Source organism: Pyxicephalus adspersus, unplaced genomic scaffold, assembly GCF_032062135.1.
Source record: "Pyxicephalus adspersus unplaced genomic scaffold, UCB_Pads_2.0 Sca34, whole genome shotgun sequence".
NCBI lineage: Eukaryota > Metazoa > Chordata > Amphibia > Anura > Pyxicephalidae > Pyxicephalus > Pyxicephalus adspersus.
Window position 1 is genome coordinate 12364 of NW_027317041.1, and position 24847 is coordinate 37210.

The 24847-nt window shown below is 38.6% G+C and overlaps 2 protein-coding genes and 1 long non-coding RNA gene across 3 annotated transcripts; 1 reads left to right on the forward strand and 2 right to left on the reverse strand.

Annotated features, from left to right (window-relative positions):
- Nucleotides 1-1102: 1102 nt before the first annotated feature.
- On the reverse strand, nt 1103-3015 carry LOC140344809 (uncharacterized). Its single transcript, XR_011923672.1, has 3 exons — nt 2978-3015; nt 1924-2001; nt 1103-1349 (listed from the first exon to the last, which is right to left on the reverse strand). It is a non-coding gene; the product is annotated as an uncharacterized lncRNA (long non-coding RNA).
- Nucleotides 3016-6746: 3731 nt separating this feature from the next.
- On the forward strand, nt 6747-19246 carry LOC140344811 (myosin heavy chain, skeletal muscle-like). The gene is made up of 15 exons (XM_072432018.1): nt 6747-6764; nt 8185-8574; nt 8666-8823; nt 10955-11133; nt 11556-11680; nt 11771-11886; nt 12703-12895; nt 12987-13190; nt 13749-13874; nt 14559-14729; nt 15687-15791; nt 16464-16559; nt 17320-17457; nt 18968-19018; nt 19110-19246. Exons 1-14 carry the CDS (start codon nt 6747-6749, stop codon nt 19016-19018), a joined length of 2070 nt encoding a protein of 689 aa, XP_072288119.1. The 3' UTR covers nt 19110-19246.
- A 564-nt stretch (nt 19247-19810) lies between these two features.
- On the reverse strand, nt 19811-24120 carry LOC140344807 (short transient receptor potential channel 4-associated protein-like; the record flags this gene model as incomplete). The annotated part of the gene is given in 2 exon segments (XM_072432016.1): nt 19811-23451; nt 23914-24120. Coding segments are annotated over 2 exon segments (345 nt in total), but the record flags the coding sequence as incomplete, so codon positions are not given.
- Nucleotides 24121-24847: the final 727 nt, after the last annotated feature.

Here is a 24847-nt window from a genome sequence, read left to right on the forward strand (position 1 = left end):
TCCAATATCCTTTTAAGAAGACATGTAAACAGTAAAAAAAAAAAAAACACCTTTTTTAACTTTAAGAACTTCCAAAGGGGACAATATGCAGATTATAAAAAGCAACATAATCTATTAACTCAACCACTGAAAGAAAAAAATTGTTGACTGGGCAGTCTTTTAAGCCTGCAAAAAATGACAAAAGCTTTGAACCAGAACACTTTTTGAAGATTCTTCAGCTTATAAGAGTGATCTTCAGGCTTATTGGTATACAGAATACAGTAATGCAAAGCAACCAATGGGAAATTTCTCGCTCCTGGGGAAGAATAAATTGGTGGGAAGGTTTTCTTTGGATTACTGTGCCCTACACATTTAATGACAGGTACAAAATGGCTTGGAAAACAAATATGAGGGTAAACTATTAAGCTCAGATGAAAGGGGATAAAGCCAGGATCTTTGATTGCCTGTAATATTTTTGCATCAACTCCTCTCTGATTTTCTGTTATTCAGCAAGTTCTTTAACATAAAGAAGCAATAGTATGAAGGTGTGGGACTCAAAAGTCAAAAATTGATTCTAACTTCAGCTAAATGCCTGAAACTTTAAATGCCTTGGAAAATAATAATTACTGCTTTATAGAGTGTAGGACACAACTAGCTGCCTCATCTGATCTCACTACTTGATTTGGAGTAAAGATTGCACCAATAACTCCCATAAACAGAGAAGAGATAATTATGGCTGAAAAAAAATCTATTAATAAGCAATCACAGCCAGGCAAAAGTGAACAGAGGACACCCAATGCACTACAAAAAGGCTGTAAAAAAACCCAAAGATTTGAAGCCTAATGAGCACCAACAAATTAGAGGATATTGTGGAAAAAGAAGTTTCAGTGGTCTCCTTGTTGTGATTATTATTGCTGTGTCCCACTCCTGCTTGTCTTTAAAAGGGTTGTAAATGGGAAGACACCAAAACCGAGAACAAATCTATCCAGGGTGAGTATGGCAATTGTGGTTACTTTCTGATATTTTTCACTAATCTTGTTGGGGAAAAAAAATGGAATGAATTAACACCTGCTCACACACTCAAGTTTATGTCATTCTAGGACAGCCAATCAAAATGTCTAAAGATCCTGAACCTGTAAGAAGACCAAGCGAAGATGTCATTGCTGCTGCGGGAGCCAATGAATGCAAGTTTAGTTCAGCTTTAAATGTCGAAAGCTGGGTGAAACCCAACACTAATTACATCAGATCATGCTTATAGGTGTAGCAATCCAGTCATATATGAAAGACATTATAATAGACAGACCTGTTCATTGTAATCCTGAGGCATGTAACCAGTTCTGAAATATGCTACTGCAACCTCGTATCCATCCCTACAACAAATGACATTACACTCGTTAGCTATACACAAATCACCATCATTAACAAATACAATTTAAACAGCATTACTGAACACAGAACTTGTGTTTTCATACAGAGTCACAGATACTAAGAATACATCAAATGTATTTATAGAGTATATCCCTCTTTTTAGTAGAGCAAAATTTCTTGACCTTGTTTTGCACTACAGACCTGGTTTATATCTGCGCCTTGTTACTCATCTAATTAAATATTCTTAGATTCAGACCTGTCTATCCTTTGGCTGACCTTTAGTCCAGTTCTGGCTATTTTCTGCCTGCTGACTTGGTGCCTTGCTGCGTTACTTACAAACCATTCATGCCTACTTCTAGACGAAGCCTCTTGGTGAGACATACCCTTTGGCAAAACAAAACAATCCAGACCTGGCCTTTCTGAAGCTAAAAATTGTATATATATATATATATATATATATATATATACACACACACACACTTACAAACTTTGGCAACTTCTTAAACCCTTTTCACATTTACATATTTTAAATTTACAGTAATTTCAAAAATCAAATGTTAAAACCCAATTACTTACACATATAGACGCCTCTTTTCATCTAAAGATCCTCTTTCATAGACATCTGTAAGACGCCTTCTGATGACTTTGATATTTCTAGAAAACAATTATTACATTTAAAAAAAGAAGGAAACTGATTAGCTAAAATCATACACAAGGTAACAGCTAAATACACAGATGAAAAACAAGTAGAACTGTCAAATGATTTGTGCTTCTGTCCATTCATTTCAGAGATATACATTGCACAGCCTTATCTGGCAGGGTAGTAGGCTTGATATTTCTACAACGCAGTTAAGCAACACTTTCCTAATCCACTCTGTAACTGCACAGTAAAAGGAGAAGCAGCAAGGTGATAAGCTAATCTTTCTGATTGCTTTTACTATCAGCACATTTTTTTCAGAACAAATGGCCATATTTTGTGCCTTCTGTTTGTCCCTCAGTTGTTCTGTATAGTGGCAGGGCTAATACAAAATAAAGTTTAGCTATTTACACTGCTTGTTATTAAAAAATGTATTTAATAATGATTTAAAGTTGACCTTCCAGGGAATGTAGAAGATCTACTTGTCCAGCAGCCCTCCGCTCCCCCAGTTCAAATGGCTTGAAAAACAATTGGCAAGGCTGAAATTATCATGCATTCTGGCCAGAATGGTCAATGGGAGCGGGTATTCCTGCTACAAATGCACTCCGGTTCATTGCAAGAGGTTCATTCTTGCAACTCAGCTTTCCCAGCATCTCACAGAAAGGCCTGTGCTGCTTTCTTCACCTAGGCAAATGTGCCAGAGACTGAGATGCATCTATTTTTTACATTTTCCTTCCAGTGTTTTGTTTTTATTGCTTTTACTGCTAATGTTTATTGGGGGAAGAGGCTGCAAGTAGGCTTTGATTTTTTTAAAAAAATGCTGACAATAAAAAGGATTACCCTCACCCTGTAGTTGAGAGAGGAACACCTGGGTCCTTTCTACAGCTCTGCTTAGGTTGTTTATTCTTCTGTGGTCTTTGCAGAATGTGTAAAGTGTACATTTTTGAAGTGAGAGTTTAGCATTAAAAATAAAAAGCAACTGAAAAATGTTACCTGTTCCACAGTTCATTCTCAATGTATCGGTGATCAAATCCATGGCAATAAAACACTAGTGTGAAATGAAAAAAAAAACTCCTCCAAGGGCTTTGGAGATTAACAAATGCTGTGTAAAGACTTCTTGAAGCTCCTTCATTTTTGCAAGCATGGATCAAACAATGGCGGTGTGTAGGAATTCCGGCTCCTTGCCAAGAAGCGTTGAAGACCAAGGACCCCGAACAGAAAAATTGAGAAATAAAGCAAGCCTACAAGTAACTTTAATCTGCCAATGCCTCTCAACAAGAATATTTTTGGATTTACGTTGTAAGCTTTTACAAAGGTAAGCAAGTAAGCTGATAATGGAAATCATAAAGGAAAATATCACAGAATATTTTTTTAACCTTTCTGCACAAAACTGTTGTTCACAAGTTTAAATATGTATCAAGAAGCTAAATAAAAGGTTGGAAATTTTTAAAATTGCAAGCTGTTTTATCTAACAAAGAGTCCTTTGTCCTAAAAGGTGAATGCCCTGCCACAGCAAAGCCAGGCTGATATCCTGATGTTTTTTTGCTACGGTAATGCAAGACAGAATGTTTACCTCCCTGCCTAGGCAGTGACTGGACAGTGAATGAGCAACAGCAGACTGCTGAAGTTACTACTTGCTTTTTCTTCCTGTTAGCATGTTAACCGTCAAGATATGATTGACTGGAAAGCAAGACACAAAATATCCTTCTCAAAGAAGTCCATGCATGACTGCAGACATGCTATGTTTATCAGATAGACAGCAATGAGAAGGATAAAATAAATAATTACTCCATTCTACCCAAATATAACGAAAATAATTAGGCCAGCATGTTTCATTACACACATTCCCAAGATCCTCTGAACTGCAAACCTTACAATACAAAAACTTGCTGCAGGAGCAATGAATATTTTAATTAACTCATATGTCCTACCTACAAAGACATCAAACTTCCTATTGTACAATAGTTCTATATAAAATGCATCCTGCCCTGAGGTGAAAAGATTCAGAAAAAGAAACAAATGCCATGACTTCAGATTCTGTACCATTACGCAGGTACTTTTTCTTAACAAGGGGTCTTTTTGCCTCACAATTTTGAATTTAGTAACCGCCTGTCGCTGTTTTTTCGCAGCCGGCCTCCTGCTAATATGCGGCTGTACCACATCGAAAAGGACTGTACTCATCAATAGGAAGTGGAGAGAGGACCTCTGAAAACATATGTATTTACTGTATATTCATAAATATATAAAAATCCACACAATTATGAGCTAGGAAGAGGAAGAAGATTGAATAAAGGTACTCTGATACTGGAAGGTGCTGCTGGTCCAATGTCTAGGGGCCATTCCAGTGGGAATAAGGAAATTACATTAGCACACCCCCATTTCATTGGATCTTTAGCATATAAAAGATCCTTATTATTGTCAAATGATGAGTTTTTTTCTTCATGTATCAAGACTTGTTCCTGAATACAGCAGACAGATAACTTAATTTGGGGGTTGTGTCCCTTCCTGTATCAAGTGAGAGGCTACATGAACCCTTCCACCCTATGAAGCACTTCAGAGAAGAAGCAGTAACCACCCCACAATCTCACTGCCAGTTTGAAGATAGCCCAAGAACCAGCTCAGCAACTGCTGGAGCCGACCACCAACAGCCACACGGGAACCACATTTCTGATCGCCTGTCTGAGCCCGCCTAAAGTCTGAAATATATATTGGATTAGGTTTGTCTGTCTGACAATGACTTCATTAACATGTGCAATCAACCTGGCGAAACATGAAAATTATACTAAGCAGGGAAGAGGTGCAACTACTGGCAGATACCCCTAGTGCCCACTTTTCAAAATGGAAATGAATCAGGTGGGTATCCTTATCAAAAATTCAAAATATAATTTAATGGTGGTCATTGGTAACTTATCATCAGCAAACAGAATGTCTTCTTTAATGTTCTGAATCTTTTTAAGTGCTTGTGCTGAACCCCTAATGAGGGTCTGTCCCTTGCCAGTGCTCACCTTTAATCTGTTAAATATACATACATCCTACGTGCTAAGCCAAGCCAGCACGCATTTGATTTACAGCACTTTATACATGGAACTGTGAGGGCCTCTTGCAGTTCTTAATTAGAAGTGTAATGTCTACATTCCTGGCAATCCTCCTTGGTGCTGTCTTTAAGTGCCTTTGAAGAGGACCAAGCGGCACATGTTTAACCCCATCATGGCTCTTTGTAATCTGCAACTGTGGCAATCGACACATGTGGTTGAGTTCAGCTGTTGCTGCTCTGACTTTGGATATATATATATATATATATATATATATATATATAAATATATATGTACATATATACTATCAAACATGATGCTGTACACTTAGGGGTCTATTTATAAAACAGTGAATCTGACATTCACTGAAACGTTCTTTGGTGGAGAATCTTCCAGGTCCATGTTTTTCAATGGCAATGGGGATTGTTTATCCTCGGAGAATGTTTTAGTGAAACTGATACTGATAGAGGTTCTTTATAGTTGTGACAAGGTAATGCGAACTCCAAAAATAATTCAATAATGCAATATGATAGAAATTCAGAACATGGGAGTAACTCGTAGATTGTAAGCTCTTCGGGGCAAAGTCTTCTCCTCCTCCTGTATCACTGTCTGTATCAGTCCCTTTTTAATGTACAGCTCTGAGTGATTTGTTGGCACTATATAAAAACTGTTTAATAATAATAACTCAAAAACTTAGTAGACCAAGCATAGGAAATCCCATATTTTAGAATGGTGGTGTGAGTCCTGACTGCAAGCCCAATGAAATTCCAAAGAAACCCTTTAAGGCAAGATAACCCAAAACTATAGTAGTAGCAGCTACAAGTAGTTTTTAGTCATAAACTTTTGCAAACTTCTTTCATTTGTTTTACTTTCCATTCATCATTTAAGAAAGCAATGGCATTGGTGAATGTTGTGTGTGTTGTTTATTCATATAGCCATGGTTGGGTTCTTCAAAGGGATGAGAAAGGTCAAAACATTCTGCTGTTAATTGCTGTGACCAGTGGGGCTTCTCACTTTCTGCCCGAACCACTGAGCTGAGAATACTAGCAGCGTTTGGATTTACATCCATGGATAGGATAGTAGAATAGGATGTACTATTTGGGGTCATACTTTAGGCAGTATATGTGCCCGATCTGAAACATCTATTCGACACTAGGCTTGTTGTCAAAAAGCAACACAAAAAGTTTCCACTGAAAAACATTTACAATTCGCCAGCTTTTTTTTAGGCTTTATCCCCACAAGTATTGTAACACTCCTGTTGTATTGAATTGTTGCATCCATTGCAAGTCTCATTACTTCTCTCACGGGCAATAATGCAAGCAGTGAGATGGTTCTTGGCCACCTTGCCCACACCACTGCACTGATTCCTAAAGAACCAGCATATTGATGACAGCAGGCAATTATGAACTACTCCCTCCCCCCCCCCATTTATTGCCTATGTGCTGCAATGGGTGAGACTTTACATGTAGGTTCCCACCCCAGAAATGGGTTCAGGGGTGTGATGAACCCCAGAGCAATCTACTAGTCTGAACAAAACTCTTTGGGGCAGGGTCCTCTCCTCCTCCTGTGTCACTGTCTGTATCTGTCTGTCATTTGCAACCACTATTTATTGTACAGCGCTGCGTAACATGTTGGAGCTATAAAAATCCTGTTTATTTTTATTATTATTATTAATAATAATAATAATAATAGAATAAGAACATTTTAACTTTTAATGTGAGGCGCTCACAATGTGCAGTGAAATCGAAGTAAGTAAGTAGTTTTGGTACAGGAGAGTTGGTACAACCGTGCAAGATTGAAGGGAAGACTGGAGTTTAGCTTTATAGTGGTTATTTTTATATATATGTCAATGTAGCTTTTTTCTGTCTGGATCATAGGAGAAACCAACACACTTTACCTGACATCCAATTCTCACACCCTGTGGATGTGCCGGTGTGCAGGTAGTTGTGAGATATAACTGACCATACAAACTGCATATGGACAGTGTCAGTTATTTGAATCTATTACTACAGTTAAAAAAGCAAAACCAACCACTTAAGCACCATATTGTCTTTTTCATGAAGTTATAAAGCATGGAGCGGAATGTGCTTTGGATTTAGACATAAAAACATGAAATATAATATTTATAAAACCAGCTGCCAATTTTCTGGTGGAGGCTACACAATTTATAGAAAGAACAAACGGTTGTTTAAAATCCATGAACGCACAGAGCAGTTATCAGGTTGCAGAATTATCTGGTGCATACTGAGCATAGCAAAAGTCTAGAGCCACCCCATCAGCTCAAATATCAAACAGTCAAAGTGGAAAATACAGTTACGCATTAACACTACATGCACCATCACGCGACTATTTTCATTGCCCTTGTACAGTGTTGAAAACTGTCACATGTTGCATACCGAGTTTAGATTTATAACACAGCCACTACGGAAAGGGCAAAACTTTAAAAGTGAATTATGCCAAGGAGCATTTGTTTTTGGTTGCACATATTACAACAATCAATCAAGATGAATCAAATGTACAACCAAATGAAGACCAAATGTCTCTGATGCCCTGCTTACACATGCAATTAAGTTTAAAATTGTTCCCAATTGCCAAAGCACAACTATAAAAGTTTGCAGAGAATCAACATTCTGAGCTCATGCACAGGGTGGCTCAACCACCCAAAACTAATAAACACAACTTTTTGGTGGAAGCAATGTTGGGGTCCATGCAAGGTGTCTCCTGAAAATTTTAACTGTCTGGCTGTTATGCTCATCTAATGGTTTCTATAAGAACAAGAATGTAAAAAAGGAGTCGGCTGGTGACATAGAAAGTATTGAAGTCAGAAATTTAGCTATGACTGCTAGGACATAAACATTTTCAGGAGGGGCTCAGTAAAGGCAACAGCAATATATTTCTCAGCCCAAGTGACACAGTAATACATAAGGGCCTATATTAAAGCTCTCCAAGACTGGAGAAAATAGACTATCATGGGAGTGATCCAACAAAACTGGTATGGTTTTAAAAAAAAAAAAAAATCAGTTGCTACTATTTGGCAAATGTTTTCTCCCATGATAATCCCATGGAGCGCTTTATTAAGTCCGGCCAATAGTATCTACCACCCTGTTCAATGCATAATTGCATTTCTTCCAGTAGTCACCTAATGAACTTTTTATTCTGCCCCTTTAGGCCCGCATTGAGGAGCTGGAAGAGGAACTGGAAGCAGAAAGAGCCACCCGAGCGAAGGTGGAGAAACAGAGGGCCGAGGTGGCCAAAGAGCTTGAAGAGCTGAGCGAACGGCTGGAGGAAGCTGGTGGGGCCACCTCAGTACAGATTGAGATGAACAAGAAGCGAGAAGCTGAATTCCTGAAGCTGCGAAGAGATCTGGAGGAAGCCACCCTACACCACGAAGCCACCGCCGCAGGCCTGAGGAAGAAACATGCCGATACTGTGGCTGAGCTGGGTGAGCAGATCGACAGCCTGCAGAGGGTGAAACAAAAGCTAGAGAAGGAAAAGAGCGAGATGAGGATGGAGCTGGACGACTTTTCTTCAAATATTGAGCAACTACTCAAAAATAAGGTAAGTTATTCCATTCTGTGCCATTCAACAAAAAGGATGAGTGATGTTTGGCCTGGAATAATAAAAGTAACCAATGTATTTTGTGTCAAAGGGGACTGCTGAGAAGTTGTGTCGGACTTATGAAGATCAGCTAAGTGAAGCCAAAAGTAAAGTGGATGAACTGCAGCGACAGTTGGGCGACATTTCCCTGCACAGAGCCAGGCTGCAAACTGAGAATGGTATGTTCAATTTAAAAACATCCACCAAAGCGTGCGTAATGCAAAATGTTTTTTTTTCATAAAGTTGTCTGGAGACATCAAATTGAGGTTAAAAACAGAAGGGGCCGAGCCAGATTATCTAGGGGGCAACCTAGACAGGCGCCTAGGGCCCAATGGATGTGCAGGGGCTCAGCTACAACCTTCATGCTCCAGCAAAAACCAAAAAAAAAAAACAGTGCACCTTGTCTGTCACTTTGAGAGGATACCCTTTGTTGACAGTTGTAGATGCTGCTACCTTGTCCAGGGCCTGATTCTACCTTAAATATTCCAACCAGCCAGCATTAAGGATCAAATTACAAACGCGTTTCGCCTTTTGGCTTCTTTGGCGGATGTAGAGACAGATAACATTAGCTAGATAGTAAAAAAAACATTAATGTCAAAAATATTATTATTATTAATGCCAGTGTTTTATATGGGACATGTACTATCATGATATTGAAGTGACAGGTGAACTTTGTAAGCTTTGACTCTTGCTCCAACTTTTAAATGTATTGGCCTATCAACTAATGAACTCCACTGTACTGCCAAAAAAAAAAACAATTTTTTTTTCCCATTAGAAACTTTCTCTGTATAAATGCAATGTTTAATATGTCAGTCACTCTATAAAACCAGAATACTTTACTTAGCGGAAGGACATGGCACCCTTAAAAAATTCAGGCGAAAAGTAACCCTTGCCAGCATGAAAAAAAAAATCCTAGGTGCTCCCCTCGATCCAGCGGCGTCCTCAGTTATCCCCGGCTGGCTTCTGCATCACATCCCCGGTGTGATCAATGTAATGTGTAAAACGTCCGTACGCCTGGGAGGTGTGGCTTGGCGGGAAATATAAAAGCTGATTACATTGTAATCTTTAAAACAGGGGTGTCAAACTCTGACCCGAGGGCCTAATTTGTCCCCCAAAGGAATTCTAAATATGAATTGCAGCTTGCCTGCCACGGCATTGAAACCGCGCCACTACTACAATTCCCGGCATTACTTGCGTCCATAGACCAGCGGCCCCGCATTGGACTGTTTTATTGACGCAGTGAATTGTAGTAGCGTTGCTATTTCTCTATTATAAGCTTGTTTCAGATTGAATGTTAAGCAAAACCTCTTTGTTTCCGTATGAAAAGGTTTTATATCTAATGAGTAGGAAAAACTTCCTCAATTTTTTCAATAAACTTCAAGTTTGGCTTGTGACTTTGTCAAAGTTTTTATTTTGGCCCGCAGTGTATTTGAGTTTGACACCACTGTTTTAAAACATTAACCACAGTGATAAAGTTATAAAAAATAAATCTAAAAGTTTATTCTATTATTGTACTCTTGTTGGGACAAAAAAATACTTTTTATAAGGTTTATTTTATTTAAAAAAATTATATATAATTATTTATTATATTAAAATTTATCATTTGTGTTTCAAACTTTATCATACCCGGGAGTTAGGAATTACAGGCCTAAAATTTTAAACAACAAATTTCCATGCAAAACAACTACTGCTTTTGACAAAAAAATACGGACATAATTAGAGCGGCAGGGGGTTAATGACTATGGTAGGTACATTAGATTGCGAGTCCCTCTGAGGGACAATTAGTGACATGACTATGAAATCTGTATAGTGCTGAGTAATATACCAGTGCTATACAAATACAAGTTAATGACAAGTCATCCCCTTAATTACAGAGCCGTATGCAATGTTTAGAAGTTGTGTCTCAAAGCAGAATGACGTCGCTTTGCCCAATGATACTTCAGGATTTCGAAATATCCTTACAAGATAGCTGTGGATTTTCAAGTAATTAACATGGGTGTCTTATAACTCAGATTTACATATCCAGAAACCCTGCTGGCATTTTTCTTGAAGCCCAGGGTGGTTACATGGTGTTGTCTGTGAATGGTGGGGAGGGGGGGCATTGATCCTCTAGGCTTACAGAAAGTGAGAACGGGCAACTGGAGGGGTGAGCCATCCGAGGCAATGCTGTGTAGCAGGTGATTATTGCTGTATAAGCGGCTTTTTGCTGGTCTGTTTCATTGAATTTTGGTGAGCTGGCTGGATCAGTACCATTCAGTCATTATAAATCAGTACCATCCATTAGCATTGGTTTGAAATAGGGACCCGGGAAGCCCCTGCAGGCTGCTTGAGTCTGTATGAGTCCTTCACTACGAATCCTGTCGGAGTGGAAGCAGAAATATGAGGAAACACAGGCCGAGCTTGAGGCTTCACAGAAGGAGTCCCGTAGCCTGAGCACTGAGCTCTTTAAGTTGAAGAACGCATATGAGGAATCTCTGGATAATCTGGAGACAATGAAGCGTGAGAACAAGAATCTGCAAGGTAAATGGGACTTTGAGACACGCTAAAATTGTGCAAAAACTGGCTGCACTATCACAAAAATATCACATTTTGACTGGAAAATATCAAAATTGACCAAGAAAAAATATGTTCGAGTGCAACAGGATGCAACAATATATGGCCATAGATGTTCAGGTAAAATGTTGAGTTCTATTGAAGGTATAAGGTGTTTTACAATAATGTAGGAGCTCAATGTTTTATTGGACATTATTTTGACTTTTGTGGACAAAACTTCAATACAAACTGCATTTACTGACTGCAAACTGACTTATTTACCTTATCGACATATCCAATATTTGCCTAACCTGGGGTGGCCCTCATATATTTGCCTTGTTGGTTGGGCCTGCACACCCCAGTCCAAGGCCGTTAAAATTAGTTAATTGTTTCATTTTTGTCCAACGCAGAGGAGATTGCTGATCTCACTGATCAAATCAGTGCCAGCGGTAAAATGATCCATGAACTAGAAAAAGTAAAGAAGGCCCTGGAAAGTGAGAAGAGTGACATCCAAGCAGCTCTAGAGGAGGCAGAGGTAGGAGGCCCATGTCTTTTAGGGGAAAATGGTTCAGGAGAGTAAAATGCTTATTTTAGTGTTTTAATTTTCTATTTCTTTGAAACGTAGGGCGCTCTGGAACATGAAGAGAGTAAAACCTTAAGAATACAACTAGAGCTTTCTCAAATTAAAGCTGATGTGGACCGGAAGATAGCAGAAAAAGATGAAGAAATTGAAAACCTTAGGTGAGACTGGTTTGTGTGAACATGAAGGGTTCTTAGTTCTATGTCAAGCTATCCATTCTCCGACACACATAGTGTGGAGTACGCCATTCATAAAAAAATGTGCACATGACAATGAATAGGAAGCCAATATAAGTGTGGAAGTATTGGTGTGTATAGATGCTCTATCAACAATAATCATGGTAAAGTCTTATGTATAGGTTTTATCAAACTTTGTAGCAGATTTTAAACTTTTATTTTTTTTTTTTTTTACTGAGGATTAAAAACAGTATGAGGAATGAATAAAATTTCAGGACCTGCCCACCTTTAGAAGTAGGCAAGCCATAGGAATCATATCTCCCTACATCCAATATATTTACAACAACCTTTCTACTGAGCGCCTAGCCATTGTCTAACCTTATCTATATGTCTAAGGTCCCTTCTCTCCTATTTCATTTGGCCTTAGATCTTTTATTACAACTCTTAAGAGTCTTTCAGGGAATTCAGACATGAGCTCACACAGCCATTCCAGATGATCTTCTATTACATAGAATTAGGCAAGCCATGGACAGTATCATGCCAAAAATTATATTCAACGGCTTGCATAAAATGTCAAAATTTTGACCTTAAACTTTTGGAAAAGGATACAAACAGGAAATGACATTCAGTATGCAGTCTTTTTTTTTTTTTCAGAAAGAGCGTTTTCTATATAAAAACAGGGAAGATGTTTAAGAATAAAGGATATTATTTCTAGCAGTTAAGACAAATTATAGTTGTTGCTGTCTACATCAATTCTAGTTATGATGATTATTGTAATAATAATTCTAATTCCACCTGCAGGCGTAATCACCAGCGTGCCATGGAGTCCATGCAGGCCAGTCTAGATGCAGAAGCCAAAGCCAGGAATGAGGCCATCCGACTCAAAAAGAAGATGGAAGGTGATTTGAATGAGATGGAGATCCAACTTAATCATGCCAATAGGCAAGCAGCAGAATCCCAGAAAATGGTCCGTCACCTGCAATCCCAAATTAAGGTTGGTTAATTTGATGATGTTATCCAGTAAGAAGGAGCTGAGGAACTTACCTGGACAGAATAACTGATATTTGAAATATACATTTTTGTAGGACTTGCAAATTGAACTGGATGACACTCTCCGACACAACGATGATCTTAAAGAACAAGCTGCCGCCCTTGAGAGGCGTAATAACTTGTTACTGGCTGAGGTTGAGGAACTTAGGGCAGCACTGGAACAAGCCGAGAGAGGAAGGAAACTAGCAGAACAAGAGCTGCTAGAAGCCACTGAAAGAGTCAACTTACTTCACTCTCAGGTCTGTAAATATAGTTCCTGTAAGCCACTATGGGTTTAAGTCACATTTGACAGTGAACATACTACCGGTATATATAAAGGCTTAGTCATTAAGTTTTACAAAGTTTGCTATGCAATTTACAGACTGAGCTTTCATATTCTATTGTCAAGTTTAGAAAAATTTCTTTAGGGTGGTGGAGGTTCTTGATTTTGCATAGCAGTGGCACGGTGGTAACCCATTAGTTGTATGGGGATACTAAGGAAATATATGTGATATACTAAATCAGTCAACGTTTGTACCTCGTTGAAATGCCAAGACCAAGATGGTGCAAGATCACCCTGGATATTACAACTAATGCTTGTACATTAAGACCTTTTGAAGTCAATTACATTTAGAATGTCAGAAGCAACTAATAAAAAAAGAAAGACAAAATGACCAGAACACTCCCCAGACCAAGTGTAGCTATAGGCATAACTTTCTCTAGAAGTTTAAAAGAAATGTAGAGGAGAGGCTTTTCTTGTGATGTGGAACCATGTATCGTGTTAATAAATATTGACTATTTATATTTTCCTTCATTAGAATACTGGACTTATTAACCAGAAGAAAAAACTGGACGCAGACATCTCTCAGTTAACAACTGAAGTGGAGGAAGCAGTCCAGGAATGCCGGAATGCAGAAGAAAAGGCCAAAAAAGCCATTACAGATGTAAGGAATAGTTCCGGCTGTCGGACTTTGAACTAATTAAATGAAATTGGAAAATGTACCAGTAGTATATCACATGAGACTTCATGTCTTTTGCAAGAGAAGGAACCAGGGACATGTTTGCTAGAACATTTCTTTGCAACCATATTCTACCTGCAAAAAATAGATATGGTCACATTAATCAAAGTAATAAAATGTTGAATTTTGCCTGCTTTTGACACCCAAGCTGGGAAGTCACTGCAAGGGTATAGTGGCACCCTGTTTTTGGGTGATGTGATAAGGCCTGAAGACAGCTCTTACTAAACACAAGGGCAAACATTGGTTTGAATACAGTGTCACATGGCCAGCACGGTGGCTCAGTGCTTAGCACTCTGGCTTTTGCAGCACTAGGTCCCAGGTTCGATTCTCCTCCAGCACACTATCTGCATGGAGTTTGTAGGTCCACCTGTGTTTGCATGGGTTTCACCCGGGTACTCCGGTTTCCTCCCACATTCCAAAACCAAGCAGTTAGGTGAATTGGTCTCTCCACATAAATTGTGGTAATGATATATGACTTTGGTAGGGACATTGGACTGCGATCCCCTGAGTGACATCTAGTGATATGACGATGAGCTTTGTACAGCACTGCTTAATATGTGCTATATAAATACTGTTTAATAATCATAATTGTTTATGTCACCTTTGCAGGCAGCCATGATGGCAGAGGAGCTTAAGAAGGAACAAGACACCAGTGCCCATCTAGAGAGGATGAAGAAGAACATGGAGCAGACCATCAAAGACCTACAAATGCGTCTTGATGAAGCTGAACAAATTGCTTTGAAAGGAGGGAAAAAACAGATACAAAAGCTGGAAGCAAAGGTTAGTAATCTTACCTCTAAATCTCATAATTTAATGGAGCTTGGTGGGCCAGCTTCTGCTTAACTCCCAACTGGGGTGTTCCAGCTACCCGTTACATTCATAATATGAAATTAATTGAATGTCTAGCACAGAGATTGAACCTTTTATAGTGGAGAAAGCAATAATGCAGACATAGGAACAAAACACAAACATATAACAGATGCTAAAATATCAGTTTAAAGAAAAAAAAACAGGAAGCCCAAGAGTACTTGCCTTGTGGTAATTGTACAAAACTGAGAATTTTTGTGTAACCACAATATTTAAAATAGGGATCTAAAAATTATACATAGGTTCCATAGTACATGATATGGTTTAATATCAAGTCAGAACATACCTGAGGTCAGTTTAAAATGAAGAACGAATAATGGTGTTTAATCGTTCTCCATTCATAGCTTGAAGGCTGCAGTGTATAACTGCTGAAATTCAGCTCTGTTAATGAAGGAGAAACAGTTATGTGATTTCCTTTTGTTTTTTCTCCATGTGACTATTTATTTTGTGCTCTGACAGCTTCAAAATCCCATAGAGAGCAGAGCACATCGCCCATTTGTAAATCCCATGTAAATCAGGAGTATATCCAATCCAAGTTGTCCATGTTACAGCTGTACAGCTGATTTTTAAGTTTCAATCTACCTATATACTCTAATATAAACTGAGATTTTTTTAACCTAAAAATGCTAATAGAAACAGAAACTTAGTTATAAATAAAAGTTTTAAAGTAATACACCAGGAATGTATATATTCACAATAATTTCATTGGCATTTCTGTTGATTTTAAATATCAGCAGTGGCTGCTGCATTTTGTGCCCTATGTTTATACTCGAGTCAACGTGTTTCAATTGCATTACTTTAATGGTTTCATTGTACACAGCTAACGTATCTACATACTATGTCACTCTATTAACACCTATTCTATTACAGGTCAGGGAACTGGAAGGAGAGCTGGAGATTGAGCAGAAGAAAAATGCGGAAACTCAGAAAGGAATTCGAAAGTATGAGAGGAGGATAAAGGAACTTACCTACCAGGTAAAAACTTCATATGGAACTTTATAAAGTAAACCCACAAGTCATCAGAATAACTCAACTTCACTGACTTGATGAGTGTAGGGACCCTGCATGGAGAAAAGTAATATGGATGTAATTGGACGAAAATGCTATCCCAATCCTACTTTCTAAACCCTAATATAACTTTGTCATGAGATTTTTCTGAAGGATTACCACCATTACAGTTCTATTTTTATAAAACACTAGGTACATAGCTGTGTCTGCCACCGTGGCTTTGAGTCCATGGACCCAAAACAAGCATTATGTAAATGAATGTCACAATTACTGTACTTACATAAATATTTGTCTCGAGACAGCAACTCAACAGTATTAAAGACAAATTAATAGAATAATGCATAATGAATGAGCATTTTCCAATGGGATAGTCAGCAACGACAACCTCCATTATTCTTTGACAAATTCCATAAAAACGCAACATGACCCCCAATGTTATCAGACTAATGCTAGCACCTAAAATACAGGTAAACTTAGATTAAAGAAGGTAATTGATTTCTTCAGAACAGAAAAAAAAAATCCTTCTTTTAAAAAAATATTAGGCATCTTTGGCCAAAAACACTCATAAAGACCATAGGAAAACCTGGCAGGCTGAAGCATATTTACAGAGTAAGATGATTTTTTGGTCTTTTATTCTAGACTGAAGAAGACCGGAAGAATTTGGCACGAATGCAAGACCTGATAGACAAACTCCAGATGAAAGTCAAGAGCTACAAGCGCCAATCTGAGGAGGCTGTAAGTTACAATAAAATACCGTTATGGAAGAATTACCTCCCACTGTTCTCTTCTACAGCTTACAAGAGCTACACTTTTTTTTCTCCAATGCCACAATTAACATGTTCTCAAACAAATCTTCCAGACCAGCACCTTCCTGCTTCCTGTGCCAGCCAAAGGGCAGCTTTTGATAGTTTACCTGCTGAAGTTACATTGCCCCGTGTACAGTGGAAGGGCTTCAGCTACAAAGACTTGGTGTGGACAGAGGCTGAATCACTAATGACAATGCTGATATACCACATGCTGTGCAACATTTCCTTAGCCCAATGTAGTGCAAACAGGAAAACCTACATGAGTGTGACAACTCTGCCCTTAATTCACAAACAGTGCAGCATTGTTGCAACACTTTAACAGGAAGCAGCACTAGAGAGATCACTAGCAGGATCAACAGAGATATGAAAGACTTTGAAGGAAGAATAAGAGAAAGCTGTACACACAGATGCACTTGTAGGGTTACAAAAGAGATTTTAGGAACTACACTAACTGGTATCTGCTGTTATTTAGCATTAGGATTTTACTATTGGTGGTACTATGGGTGATATAAATACAATAAATCCTAAATCTGCACCATTCACATCTGATAAATAGAACTCATGGCAACAGGTATTCTGTACACTGCCACACACGGGCCTTTATTACCAGGTCATCATAACTGAAAACACGTGAATGATGTTTTCTGATTTCCAGTACAGCCAATGGACATTTTTTTTCCCCATTACAGGAGACTCAAGCTAACTCGAACCTTGTGAAATACCGGAAGGTTCAGCATGAACTGGATGATGCAGAAGAGCGTGCCGACGTTGCAGAGGCCCAAGTCAATAAACTGCGTGCACGGACTAGAGAAGTGGTTTCCACAAAGGTGATAACTGGGTAATAATGTCCTTCCATACGATTTAGCAATTTCATAGCTATTTAGATTCATAAATCCTGTGTTTACAACATATCACAATTGAAGTATTAAAAAAATTATCTTTATTCATTAGTCTCAGATAAAAAAAAAAAAATCTTTGCACTTTAGGCTAGTTACACGCGTGCAATGGTTCCCGTCCGATTATCGGCTCAGGGCCAATATTGAATCTTGTGTGTGTACAGTGCTCGTCGTCCATCGTCCGGATGACCGTCCTGGCAGATCCCTGGACGATGGACAATGAATAACCGTAATGGAAGTGAAGGGGGGGGGGCGCGCAGCAGGTGCCACACAGTCTCTCTCGCCCTCCCCTCTCCATAGGGCAGATCACCGCTGTATGTACAGCACTCGTTCATACATCATGCATGATACCTTAGCACTAGATAAAGGCATGGTTAGGGGTAGTACAGTTCTCTAATAAAAGGAAAAACCCGAAAGAGGTACACATCCACATTGCTTACTATGTATTCAATATGAATATACCCAATGCTAGATCTATTTTAATCTTTAGTTTAAGGGGGAGCACAGCTTACTGTAGTCCGAGCACAGGCCACCCCCTGGCATTCTAGCCAGCTATTTGGTTTTAGAATAAAATGATGCCTGTAGTGAGGAAGAATGTGACCATTGCTGCTGATCTGAACAATACAAGTTTTCTAATGATCCAGTAACTTGCTGATTCTTAAAACATGATTTTGAATGCTGCCCCCATTTGTTTTACATTACCAGTATACATACCTGATCTATGTGTGACAAGCCAGCCCCTCGTCCTCCTCATCTGCTCCAGAGTCAGAGCTAGGTGTCCTCTCTGCTGCATAGATCATTCACATTATAAAAGTCTAAGCAGCATTCCATTGTCCAGGCTGATGAGATGATACATCTTCAGTAGGTGAATCAATGATACCCTGGGGTCAAAAGAAATAAGCTAAATAACTTTGGGCACCGCTGGAGCATGCAAAGATTAAATAGGGATTTTGTTATAGCAAACACGGGGGGCATGGAAAGTTTTCGGAAAAGGTTTGGAGTTCAGTAGCTCTGACTTGATTATCAATCTGCAGGTTTATCTTATTACAGTTACACTAAAGGCTGCCAGGAAACAAGCATTTTCAGATGCTGGCCAGAAATGGCAGTGTCCTTGATTCCTGCAGTATATGTTTCTTTTCTCATTATTATTCATATTCATCATTTTCTCATTCTCATTTTCTCATATGAGTTATCTCATAGTGATGAACATAAAGTATATGCAAAACCAAAACTTACAAAAGGGAAAAGTTACATTCTGTTCCAATGACAGTATTGGATTTGCTCCTAAGCCAGACACAATGGTCAACAGTGCTAATAAAGAGGGGTAATTTCTCAAGTGCCAACACAGCCAATAATAAATCTGATGGAGAACTTAATTCTTTCATAGCATTTGCTTTGGTTTTAATACCGCTGATCAAGAAATGTCATTTTTATATTTCAGGGGGGGGTTTACTCCATGATAGAGAAACACAGACTGCAGGACTCCTCTTAGGTAAGCTATACTACTTGCAGTATTTTTGCCATGCCATTGATGCATGAATATGCTGTAAAGTTAAAACATTTTTTTTTGTCTCTCCTGACAGTATGAAGAATGAGATAAGACGTCACAATCCCTCCATGGACAGCTGCAACAGCTGGGCAATACCCTCCTAACTCCCTGCCTGCACCTTAATTCCCCCCCCAATAACTGAAATGTAATAAAATCTTTTGAGGTGCAATGTTTGGTGTTGTTTTTTAGTGGAATATTCTCATAGTAAAGCACAGAAACACTTATTACAGCATGCAAACATACTGAGGGTAAACCATTTCAAAAGAAGGCTGCTTAAAGTCAAGAGTTTTCTAGCTCTTCCCCCGTAGCTAGTAGTTCCCAAATAATGAAGGCAAAACTCCAGGCAAGCTGGTCAATATAAAACGTGTCCCTATCCTATATGCTAAAAGGTTTGAAGTTTTGTGGTCTAAGTATCGCTGACCACACAGCACATTAAAATGTCACTGCCCTTAAAGGAAGTTAGGCAACTCAGCTTGGCCAAGAAACGACCCTCAGGAGAATGCCCCGCTAAGACTGTTGATACCAAAACAACCAGAAAATCCCTACTGGAAAGTTTTCCATTACCTCCAACTCCAGTGTCAGAAAACTGTACATCAGGCATCAAATTCTTTTTTGTGACAAGGGGTCATCCAGAGAAGTTAAAGAAATATTTTACACTTCCACACATCATCCAAAATGTTTATCTGCAGCCAACTTCTTTTATAACGCAGCATCAATCAACACACAAGTACAGGATTTAAATTAGAAGTAGCTCTTTATTTACATCAGTTCTAAGACACAATTATTCTATATATATATTTATATATCAAACAAACCAAAATATTCTTGGTGGGGGCAAAAAATAACCGAACGTAAACATCAGATCAGATGAAATGTGAAGATTTGTTTTGGATCATCAAGAAATCTTTAAAATATGAACAGGCTTGCACAAAATGCTCAGTGGGACATAGTGGTACCCAATACCATACAGTAACCAACAGTTTTTTCACGGCAAACAGCTTAATCGCTAACGGTTTCCACAAGGAATCACTGCAATTGGGTTTGATTCCTGGCAATGCTTGGAAAGAGAGAACACTGGGTCCAAAATACTCAATAAAAGAATGTCTGGGGTTCAAGTGACAGATCAAAATGTACTAACTGTATGGGGTTACACTTTACCTTGGGAACAACAAACTCCACTATGATCTTTACTGATCAAACGTTAAAATATACAGCCTCCCAATAAAAGAAACAGATTGCAGTGATATAAAAACAAGATATATATAACAAATTGTGTTATAAAAGTGAATCTCATGGGGCAAACCAGAACACTATACAGGTTAAAAGAAAAGTCAGTTCCAGAGCGGGATTACAGCAGATGAGCCTGGTGGCCATCGCCAAAAACTATAAAATAAAACAATAAATAGGTGAATCTTAGCCAATCCCCAGCAGAATTCAGAAGTCACTTTTAGCCTACATTGGCGTTTTGGTAATACTGTGAAGGCAATGCGGATGTTGCTCTTGGTTCTTGAAGAAATTTCAATATATTTGGAAGATGTTTAAACAAAATTGTTCACAAAGCCAATTCAGTTGTAAAATGACTAAGGTGGAAGCTGCCATTAATGCTGGGGCACAAATGATGAAGAAGGTTTTGTAGGAGCCAATTACCATAACTACATGTTCATGGAGGTGTGAGGGGAACTGGAGTGCACCAGAGGAAACCCACATAGGGAAAACATGCAAACTCCTTGCAGTGTCCAAGCCGGGATTTAAATCTAGGGACTCTACTATAGTCAACATCCACCTGAGGTTTTTAATGTGTATGGTTTTGATCTTTGGTCTGTGCTAGACCTTGGCACTGCTTTGCTGCTTCTTTAATACCATGGCAGTAGTTTGGCAGCAGAGATTGGCCGTTGGAAAGTGTGGGGTGAAATAGTCTTCCAGCACCTCAGGGCTTCATTGAAGTTTTTTTTACAACTGGCATATAAAAAAAAGGATAGAATTTAAGAATTGTTACCTTGTCCAATCAGAGCAAGGTCAATTACTTTGCATGGACATGAGCCTATTTAAATCAAACCTTTCCATTGCCTGTGGAGATGATCTTTGCCTGACTACTACACTATCCCTATTTAATGTACAGCGCTGCGTAATATGTTGGCGCTATATAAATCCTGTTTATTAATAATAATAATAATAATAACCTGTTCAGTATAGAACAAAGCATGTCTAAACTTAACATATTTAAATTTTATATTTGTTTTAGGTAAGAGCCACAAAATACTAGAAAAGTTTTTAAAGGAACCTAGCATTTGCAGGATGAGAAGCATCAATGGCAGCCTTTCCTGTTTGTCTCAGGTTTTCTGTTACTTTCAAGGTTGGACAGAATGACTCCTGAATTGTACATGAGATTGGTAACTCCTGCAAGAGATGACAGAAGTAAAGCACAGGTTTGTTTTCATTATCTGAATGCTTCCCAAACTGTGATAAATACTCACTTCACAAGGAGAGGTGAAAAAAAAAACCTACTAGAAAGTTCAAACATTAAAATCCCAATAAAACCTTTCAAAAAAGGGGTTTCTTATTCTGAGTTAGATACATGTGCAAAAAAAAAAAAAAACAGCTGGCCTGTTGGAAAGCTTCATTAAAAACCAAACATGGAAAGAGATAAAAGTACAATCAGTAATGCTTATTATGTAAATGCAGTAAAGTGAGACTGGCACAAAATAAACAAAAACACAGCCAGCTTACCCTCCCAGATTAAGAGCAGACAATAAAAGATGCCCGCATAACAACTTTATAAGCAGGGTGCCCTCTGTGCATCATCCCTGGTTTGTGCTTTGGCTTTGCTTTAATCCAATATCCTTTTAAGAAGACATGTAAACAGTAAAAAAAAAAAAAACACCTTTTTTAACTTTAAGAACTTCCAAAGGGGACAATATGCAGATTATAAAAAGCAACATAATCTATTAACTCAACCACTGAAAGAAAAAAATTGTTGACTGGGCAGTCTTTTAAGCCTGCAAAAAATGACAAAAGCTTTGAACCAGAACACTTTTTGAAGATTCTTCAGCTTATAAGAGTGATCTTCAGGCTTATTGGTATACAGAATACAGTAATGCAAAGCAACCAATGGGAAATTTCTCGCTCCTGGGGAAGAATAAATTGGTGGGAAGGTTTTCTTTGGATTACTGTGCCCTACACATTTAATGACAGGTACAAAATGGCTTGGAAAACAAATATGAGGGTAAACTATTAAGCTCAGATGAAAGGGGATAAAGCCAGGATCTTTGATTGCCTGTAATATTTTTGCATCAACTCCTCTCTGATTTTCTGTTATTCAGCAAGTTCTTTAACATAAAGAAGCAATAGTATGAAGGTGTGGGACTCAAAAGTCAAAAATTGATTCTAACTTCAGCTAAATGCCTGAAACTTTAAATGCCTTGGAAAATAATAATTACTGCTTTATAGAGTGTAGGACACAACTAGCTGCCTCATCTGATCTCACTACTTGATTTGGAGTAAAGATTGCACCAATAACTCCCATAAACAGAGAAGAGATAATTATGGCTGAAAAAAAATCTATTAATAAGCAATCACAGCCAGGCAAAAGTGAACAGAGGACACCCAATGCACTACAAAAAGGCTGTAAAAAAACCCAAAGATTTGAAGCCTAATGAGCACCAACAAATTAGAGGATATTGTGGAAAAAGAAGTTTCAGTGGTCTCCTTGTTGTGATTATTATTGCTGTGTCCCACTCCTGCTTGTCTTTAAAAGGGTTGTAAATGGGAAGACACCAAAACCGAGAACAAATCTATCCAGGGTGAGTATGGCAATTGTGGTTACTTTCTGATATTTTTCACTAATCTTGTTGGGGAAAAAAAAATAATAATTTCAATTATGAAAGCAATCTGAAGATATTAAGGTAAATCTTAGGTTTTAAGACCAGGCTAAGCTCTTGTGGCACTTCTTGTGTAAAACACCCTTCCACATTTGGAAGCTGGAGGGGTAAAAAAATAAAATAAAATTGTCCTGAACGAAGAAATAAAAGTGTTAACTGGTTGACGACGTCCCTGAATATATTGCACAGACGTAGCATATTGTGAAAAGTTTCATCAGCAGGTAATGCCAAACACTACGCGTTCCATGTGCATTAGACATCCCAGGACAGAAGCTTGTACAACAAATCCTTGGATTGCGCCCCTCAGCAATATCCCATCTGAATGTCACATCCGTTCGGCAAGTAAACGCTTACTAGGCTTTATTCCTCTGAGAACTCTCTGTCCACGTCCATAAAGGCCTCATCTATGTAGCTTACTATGGCACAAGGTGATGTCCTGTCTGGATTTAATAGTACAGATACAGTCTCTTTCCAGTAGCTGAAGCTGATGCACGAACTCTGACAAAACAGAGAGAAGAGACATTTTATGCTTTACCAATATATGCATATCTTTTATTACTGTTCTAATTAACATACTTAACATAAAAGGTAGGTACCTGTACCCCAATAACATACTTAACATAAAAAGTAGGTACCTGTACACAGGCATTTTTAAATATTGCCCTATAGATATGGCCAGCCTTTTTGGACCTTTTAACCATGGGGGAACCCTTTAAATAACGTTAAGGTCTTAAGATTTTATTGTACAGTGCTGTGTAATATATATTGGCGCTATATAAATCCTGTTTAATAATATTAGGGAAACTCCTGTTACAATGACTATATTCACAACTCACATTAATGTGATAGTCAGAAGGAAGAAATATATATGTACAAAAATTGACATGTACATTAAACATAACGCATGTTATAAAGGTTGGGGTAGTTGATGGCTTAAAGTTGGTTTAAAGTCCTACTTACATTCTCTAAACAAGTGCTGTCTTTGTCCTTGTTGAGGTAATGCTGCTGCCAAAACCGCAGGAGACTGTGGAAGTTGTTGAGGATGAAACCGGGGTATTTCTCCATGCACTCCATGTTCTGTATGGTCTGCAGGTAGTAGGGTAGCTGTCCTTTCTTCCGTGCCAGCATTAAGATAACCAGACTTGTGTTCAAGCAGCTTACATTCTCCTAAAAAAAAAAATGCTGTTTTTTTCAATTGTGTGTCAATTTCAGATTTTTTTTACAGCATGGCTTTGGGTAAAGCACTGGCTTGCAAAGGGTAAATGCTCCTTATATCATCTGGGGGGATGCAAACAGGATTTTTACTTTTTACCTTGCTCCTGAAGGTTCCACCTCCATGCAAGAACCAGAGACACAACCCACCCACCTTCCTAAGTCTGCGAGCATCCTTCGCCTGACCCAGCTGGTGGGTGCACCGGCCGGAGCCACGGCCCAACTGTCAGACGCAGTGGGCTACTAGTGGGTCGTAGACCGGGGGGTTTGGGACCTCTGCGCCACAATGCCAGAGCATTATTCCTTCATTTTAAAGTGGAGAGATGTAAGAGGACTATGGTGGCTGTCAGAGGTGTGAGGGGTAAGGCAAGTAAAGTGCTGCTCATGTTTCTGCTATACCTAAACAATAATTTAACCCTGCAGAGTTAGCCCCAATGCAAGCATATATATATTGACATGACATTTGAATACAATCTATTATTTTTTTATTGATACATAACATCATCCTACATCCAACACCTAACTCACACCTAGTAATAGGAGATGTGTTATTTACCCTCCCTTTGCTCCCTGGTATATTTAGTCACATATCCTGGTAGGCTGTAGTATCCATTACCCAGGAAATCCTGTGGCACGTAAAAAGAATGACGTGGCCAAACATGCATGAGATCTGGTGCTGTAT